This window comes from Condylura cristata, unplaced genomic scaffold, assembly GCF_000260355.1.
Source record: "Condylura cristata isolate star-nosed mole 26May11 unplaced genomic scaffold, ConCri1.0 scaffold00030, whole genome shotgun sequence".
Classification (NCBI taxonomy): Eukaryota; Metazoa; Chordata; class Mammalia; order Eulipotyphla; family Talpidae; genus Condylura; species Condylura cristata.
In genome coordinates, this window is record NW_004567131.1 from 6,363,087 (window position 1) to 6,370,645 (window position 7,559).

At 32.2% G+C, this 7,559-nt stretch overlaps 1 protein-coding gene across 2 annotated transcripts in view; it reads left to right on the forward strand.

The window, feature by feature from the left end:
- EPC1 (enhancer of polycomb homolog 1 (Drosophila)) overlaps nt 1–7,559 on the forward strand; it is a 60,365-nt gene that overhangs the window by 39,125 nt on the left and 13,681 nt on the right. For both annotated transcript variants that reach the window (XM_004691176.1, XM_004691177.1), the window contains exons 3-9: nt 2,640–2,785; nt 3,231–3,437; nt 3,800–3,948; nt 4,673–4,832; nt 6,745–6,921; nt 7,005–7,094; nt 7,184–7,332. In XM_004691176.1, coding sequence (XP_004691233.1) covers nt 2,640–2,785; nt 3,231–3,437; nt 3,800–3,948; nt 4,673–4,832; nt 6,745–6,921; nt 7,005–7,094; nt 7,184–7,332 — 1,078 coding nt within the window. The remainder of the gene's footprint in view (nt 1–2,639; nt 2,786–3,230; nt 3,438–3,799; nt 3,949–4,672; nt 4,833–6,744; nt 6,922–7,004; nt 7,095–7,183; nt 7,333–7,559) is intronic.

Genomic DNA, 7,559 nt, shown 5'->3' on the forward strand with positions numbered 1-7,559 from the left:
TGACCAATTTGTTTCTTAGATTGTTTTCTACTTTGAATGGATTCAACATGACAGACAATTTGAAGATACTTCTACTTCTAGGGCTGTGATAAATATGTTGCCTCTTTTCTAGCTGTGGTTGGGTTGTCAGATGTAATCTTAAAGTAGATGTTTATATGTTAGCTCTTCGCTAGGATTTCAATATTTCCTATCCACATAAAAGTTGGTCCTCTTTATATTTTAATATTTTAGAAGATGTGTTGTGCCAAGTTAAAGAAAAGAAAGCATCTTGCAGAAGCTTGCTAAATCTCATTCTCAGATACTTGTTAAGTTCAGTGGGAAAGATACTGATTTCCCTGGGTAAGAATTGTCTTCCCAATTTTGATCCTGTTCCCTGATATGTTAGATGTGATTTGTCATATATTTGTATACCAGAAGTCCAGTGTATTTTGGTAAGTCCAGTGTGCAAAAACAATGCAAAAGCTAGGATGCTGTATGGAGAAGTTGTTTAGTTTTTTTATGAATAAGTTCTGTAGATAATTGAAATGTGATTAATGTGATCAAGTTATTGAATATTTGATTAAATTAATTTAGCTATGCATGAACTAGTGGTTACTATTGAAAATACAGGTATTGGTTATTTTGGTTAGGGGCAGAAAAACAACTGTTTTTAAATCCAGCAGAATTTTAAGCCCTATTTACATAGTGAAAGAAACAAAATTTAGATTATGGGAAACCATTGGCAGTCCTATGGTTACAAAAACATGGGTGCAAGGATATTAAAATGAAGAGATTTTTATGGAGTGTGAATGTTCATTTATTAGGAATATATAGATGTGTGATACAGGTCAAAATGGAAAATGAACCAATATACTCAGTTCTACAGATATTTATTGGATGCTTCTGGGCCAAATAAATTATATTAAACTTAAAGTAGGTGTGGCAGATTTTTGACAGCCCAAAGGGGCCTCTCTTTTATCTATCACAGTCACTCACTAAAGATGACTGCAGAATGTTTAGCTTCTACATCCCCACTTGAATACAGATAATAGAAGTATACCTTTCAACCTGAATTGGGCATAAGGCATAAAACATGTTTACTGTCTCCACATAAAGATCAGTAAGACAGTGACACCCCTCAAGAAACTAAGTCATATTCCAGTGCTTAACAAATGGGCTATAAATTAGGTGCAGAAATATTTTTAAAAGGAGGGGAGTGATCTAGAACAGGGCTTTCTAACATTGGTGCACAAACTTTTAAGAGATTATATCTGAATTATAATTTTTATAATTTGCTTTTTATAATTATGAATTGCTTATAATTTATGCAAACTTTTTCTGGGGAGAACATTCATCGTTTCTAAAAAAAAAGCAAAATTATTTACTTACTGGCTAGAAGAGCAAGTGTGATTTCTGCAGAAGTTGATGCCAGACTGGGTTTTAAAAAGAGTAAATCCTCATCTGCCAAGTGGACAAGTAGGAAAGAACAAACTTAAAAGGCTTGACGTTACAACAGAGCATGCTGCATGAAATTTGTATTTCTACCTAATAAAGTAATAATGAGACTGAAAGAGCTAGGTCCAGAAGAACCTTACAATATAAGAATTTGGATGAAGAAAGTTACTAGGAGAATTATATCAAAGGAGAGATAAGAAACCAGTTTTAATATCAAACTATTTAAAATTTTGCTAATCAGTATCAACCTAATTTTTATTAACTGAACAATATTTGATAATAAAGAATAGGGATTGGTTTTTGCCCCTTTTTTTTCAAATCTTACCTAGTATATACTTCACATCTCTGAGACCACAACACAATCTCATGGGGAACAAATCTTAGGGATTATGCAGTCACTGAATAGTGGCTTTTTTTTTTTTTTTTGAAGATTTATTTATTTGTGTATACAGAACTGGGGTACTGGTCAGAGGCTCAGGGGCAGCGAGAGGCTTCCACAGAGAGAGAGTGGGGAGCAGAACAGGCAGAGCGATGAAGTACACTGCTGAGGGGAGCAGCGGGCGGGTCAGGAGAGGTCTGCCACACCATGTGGTCACCTCCCAGGTAGGCGGGAATCTCAAACTCAAGCGGAGGTGGCTTTAGCTTCTCAGTGCTGTGCTTTAACACGCTGTGCCACCAGGGAGAGCCGAATAGTGGCTTTTAGTGCTAGTGAAAGTAGCTTCTAATACTTCAGCCTGAAATACCACTCTAAACCTTTGGTAAGTTAGCCTAAATAATTTCTAAAATATGACAAGTATTGAAGAAACAAAAATACCATATCCTTTTACATTGTATCCAGATATATGAAACTGTTTATATCTTAACATTTTTAAGCTACAGAACTTTAATATAGTTTACCCCAATACAATACATTCAGTAATCTCTTTATGTTCTTAATAATGTACTACTAGTTTCTTTTCTTGGGATAGAGGAGAAATGAGTTGTAACTACTGGCTTCTTGCCACTCACAATAACAGTATAATCTTTCTTAAACTTTATGTATGGTAAATAAATCTTTAAACTTAGATTGTTAATTTGAAAACAAAATCTGCAAAAAAAAAAAAAAGGTCTTTCCAATTACTTTAGAAAAATCTAGGTCTTGTTTTTGAAAGGTTTTTTCCAAGGGATTCACACAGTAAATGACTCATTTTGGTTTCTTCTGTCAGCTTTTAGTTTGGATGCTGAACAACCTGATTATGATTTGGATTCTGAAGATGAAATATTTGTGAATAAACTGAAAAAGAAAATGGATATCTGCCCATTGCAGTTTGAGGAGATGATTGACCGTTTAGAAAAAGGCAGTGGTCAGCAGGTACAGCTTCATTGTGTATGTATGTGTATGCATGTGTCTGTGTGTATAGATCAAACACATGTATATGACTTTTATAAACATCTATACATGGAAATAATACAATGTTGGGAAGAGCATAAGCAAGCAGCTTCTAGAATTAACAAGTATGAATTCTTATTTCTATTTGCCCATTACTATAGTAACTGTATAATCTTGAACAATATGTTTAAATTTATCTGTGTCACAGTATCTCCTTTTACTGAGATAATGAATATTGTCTCTACTGGGATTAAGAAAAATAATATATATGAAGCATCTTGCTCACAGATGTGTATTAACAAATTCCAAGTTTACTATTTTTAGCAATTATTAATTTTTATTATTGGCATTTAGAATAGAAATTTCGAGGTATTTGTGAATCTTATATGTCTATTATATGAAAATGACATAGTGATTTTACATTTAGCCAGTCAGTCTGCAGGAAGCCAAACTACTACTAAAAGAAGATGATGAATTAATTAGAGAAGTATATGAATATTGGATTAAAAAGAGGAAAAACTGTCGAGGGCCATGTCTTATTCCATCAGTAAAACAAGAAAAACGAGATGGTTCCAGTACAAATGATCCTTATGTGGCTTTTAGAAGACGCACAGAAAAGATGCAGACTCGAAAAGTAAGTGAATTTAGAAAATATTTTTGTAATTTTTTTGTTAGAAGAAAATGTTACAGGTATGTATCAGTTGATCTGAAGGCAGTGTTTAATTTGTGTTTAGACCACCTTAGAATGAATTCCATGCAAAGTGAATCTTCCTTACAATTCATTTGCAACTATTAATGCTATTAATGATATTGTTAATGATTATATCAATCCATTTAAAAATCATAAAATTAATTTTCTGGTGATTCACGCTCCCTTTCAATGTCTTTTCAGTATAATCCAAATTCAGATTATAATCCAAATTCATGGATCAGTAGCTATACTCAGAATGAACAATGATTAGAAATGTTGGCATTAAACAAACTTCATATTTGCAGAATCGCAAAAATGATGAAGCCTCTTATGAAAAAATGCTTAAGTTGCGCCGAGATCTGAGTCGAGCTGTTACTATTCTAGAAATGATAAAACGAAGAGAAAAGAGTAAAAGGGAACTATTGCACTTAACACTGGAAATTATGGAAAAGAGGTAAAGTATATTTTAATGGTGTTAGTACATGTTAATGGTATCATTGACAGTATATTGATTTTTCCCTAAGCAATGATCTGTAACTTCAGAAATGTCTGTATTTAAATGTATGATATAATATACTTATATAATTTTATAATGTTTCTTTATTTTCTTTAAATGTAATTGGGGTCATGAAAATTAAATAGGCCAGTTATTTTCATTTTTACTTTATTGTTTTGTGATTATTTGAGTTTTGTATATGGCTGTAAGAGAGAGAAAATTTGTTAAATCCCAAGTTTTTTTCTACATGGGACTGATTCATAGTGGAAACTTCATATTACTTCCCTATTTATTCTGTTGCTATCTCCAAAGAAAACCAGTGTTAAATTTCTTTATTTCAGAAAAATTATCCTTTTAGCGCAGGCAGTTCAGACATAGAAACTTTCTTATTAAAATTTTAGCCATTAATTTCAACATCCCCATGAAATATTTAACAAAAATTGCTAAATTGAAATTCAGGCTTTTTTTTTTTTTCATACATAGTCATCTATTTATGGCACCAAGATAGAATTATATGCCAGAAGTAAAATAAATTAAAGGAATTTATGTAATCTTTCAGCAAATAGAATTTAACTACTATTTTACCTTAAGTCTAATTAGTGTTTCTAATTATGTCAGTTATGAATAGTCATAAGGATAAGTACTTACAAACTTATTTTTAAACTATATTTTATAATTTCAGGTATAATTTGGGTGACTACAATGGAGAGATCGTGTCTGAGGTTATGGCCCAGAGACAGCCAATGAAGCCTACTTATGCCATTCCCATCATCCCTATTACAAATAGCAGTCAATTTAAACATCAGGAAGGAATGGATGTGAAGGAGTTTAAAGTGAATAAGGTGATAAAAGTTTCTGTGATAATAGTAGCTGATAATAGAATGGTATTTTATTACACTCTAGTAAGAAGAAAAGCACATATTAAACCCTGCCATGAAATATACTGCAAACTTTCAATGATTGTGACATATTGTGAAAAAAAGCAGAAATATTAATTAAAATATCATTTTTTTAGTGCATTTCCTTATAAAGGTAGACTTGGTTACCTTTGACAATAGGAGTATTTTACTAGTAAAGTTGTAGAGTTATGAAACATTGAAATAACTCAAGCTGAATATAGATATCTGGGGGGAAGGATGTGAAATCCTTCCTGATACAATGAGTTTGTCTTGTCTTTCTTGGGCACATCAGTATTTAAGATGGAGAAAAAATATAAGAAGAGGAAATTCAGGTACCTCTTAATAAATCTGCAGTATCAGTAAATGGTTTAGAAAGAAAAAAATTACGGAATGCTTCATGGATGTCAAGAACAAAATTAGTAAGGGAAAATAAAGCAAGTGTAAGGAAACTAAAGGAAATTAAGGAAGATAATTAGGCAGTATCATCTCAAAAAACTACACTTATGGTACATTATTTTTGTAGGAAATTTATCATAAAACTCACCATTCCAGTTCACTTAGGGAGCGGATGAGTCTGCCATCAATTTTGGTATCTTCCCAGTGTTAATATTATGTTATAGCAGTTTTTTATTTTGATGACACAGATATTCAAACCTGAATGTACATATTGCCAGACCTGTTTGAATATAGTTTCATCTTGGATTTTTTTTTTTCCCATTTACTTAAAGCAAAAACATGGATATTTTGAGGAAATAAAAAGTAGCTGGGAAGGTGGGGAAGAAACTGAAAAGTTACACATTTTTAAAGTTATGCTTAAATAATTTCCTTTAACCAGTGTAAGGACATTATCATTAAACAAATTAACTTGTATTTTTCTAGTGTTTTGCTCTGATTTTATGAATCCTAAATACACCCTTAAGAGTTAATAGAATTTTTTTCCCCATGTCCAGTATTCTAAATTCATGGTCCCTCTGTCTGAAATCTTTAAACTACTTCATTATCCTTCAGCCTTTATATTTCAAGATCAGAGTCTTTAATTGACCTTTTCTGCACTGTACTCTATACATGCCAGAAATATGAGCATTCAAAGTTGAAAGTGCTTTTCTTTAAAATCTTCCAAATTAAAACAGGATTAATGGGATTATTCCTGTTAATTGATAGTTTTGATCATAATTTAGGTTTTTGAATTCCAAATTTCATTGAATAAGATTAGGCTCTTTTGAATTGTACTTTTATAAGAAAGCCAGTCTTAGAGTACTACATTCCATTTGTTCAGTTAATCTTGTCTCTATATTTTATCTTTGTGTTTCCCCTATTTAATAACTTCATGTCTTTGTCATCAAAAACTACTTAAAATTCACTGCTCTAGAGAAAGAACCATTATTGTTCACCTATTAAATCCCTGACTATTCTTATTTTTATAATACCTCGACACTGTGGTTTTGTTTTCTACAAATTACTGTAGTTTGTTAGATGTACACATTAAATTGTTTTCATTTTTTCCTTATTAATTGTTTAGAATAAAAATAAGCCTCTTTTTCTATATTCTCTTAGAATTTTCATAGAAAATTGTAAAAATGATTTGAAGTTACATGATTTCAGAAACTGGAGAACTTTTGCTCTCTTTCTTCACATTTATTGCACCAAAATGCCTATTGGGATCGTATTTAGGTTCTAGGAGCATATTACTGTTTTCACAAAAACCACCTTCTAAGACTATCACTGTAAAAATGAGGACATGAGTCTTCTATCTCATATGAGTAAAAAAGAAGCACTTAACGTCTTTTTACGATTTTCCCCAAATTGAAAGTTTTTTGAGCATGGTTTCTAGTTTTAATCCATGACTTTGTTACAGCAAGATAAAGCCGATCTTATTCGACCTAAACGTAAATATGAAAAGAAGCCCAAAGTCTTACCATCGTCTGCTGCTGCTACTCCTCAACAGACGAGTCCTGCTGCACTGCCAGTCTTTAATGCTAAAGATTTAAATCAGTATGACTTTCCCAGCTCGGATGAAGAACCTCTCTCCCAGGTAAATATAGGAATTTCTCTATGAATATAGAGGAAGAATGTTGGAATTCACATGCTTTGACGCACTTCATTTTTTTTTTAAAGGTTTTGTCTGGCTCTTCAGAAGCTGAGGAAGAGAATGATCCTGATGGTCCTTTTGCTTTCCGTAGGAAAGCAGGCTGTCATTACTATGCTGTAAGTTTCAGCAGATTCTCTTTTAAATAACAACCTGTTTACATTAACTAACAAAACAAAATAATGTGGTTTTTTTTTTTTTTTTTAAGCCTCACTTAGACCAAACTGGCAACTGGCCTTGGACTAGTCCTAAAGATGGAGGATTAGGGGATGTGCGATACAGATACTGCTTAACTACCCTCACCGTACCCCAAAGGTGTATTGGATTTGCACGAAGAAGGGTTGGGCGTGGTGGAAGGTATGTTAATTCTGTATTGCTAGCATAGGAATATTTTAGACAGTAAGGTAATCTATCATAAAGTAATCTTTCTAAATAGATTATTTTTCCCTTTTGCTGTTCTTTACTTATTTTTTCCCTTTAACTGAAGTAATCTGCCACTTTGCTACCTGTTTCTTCACACAATTGTAGCTTTTAATGTGTAACTAATAGGTCATTAAAAAGTTAGCTTTTCTTCCCAAGATTGA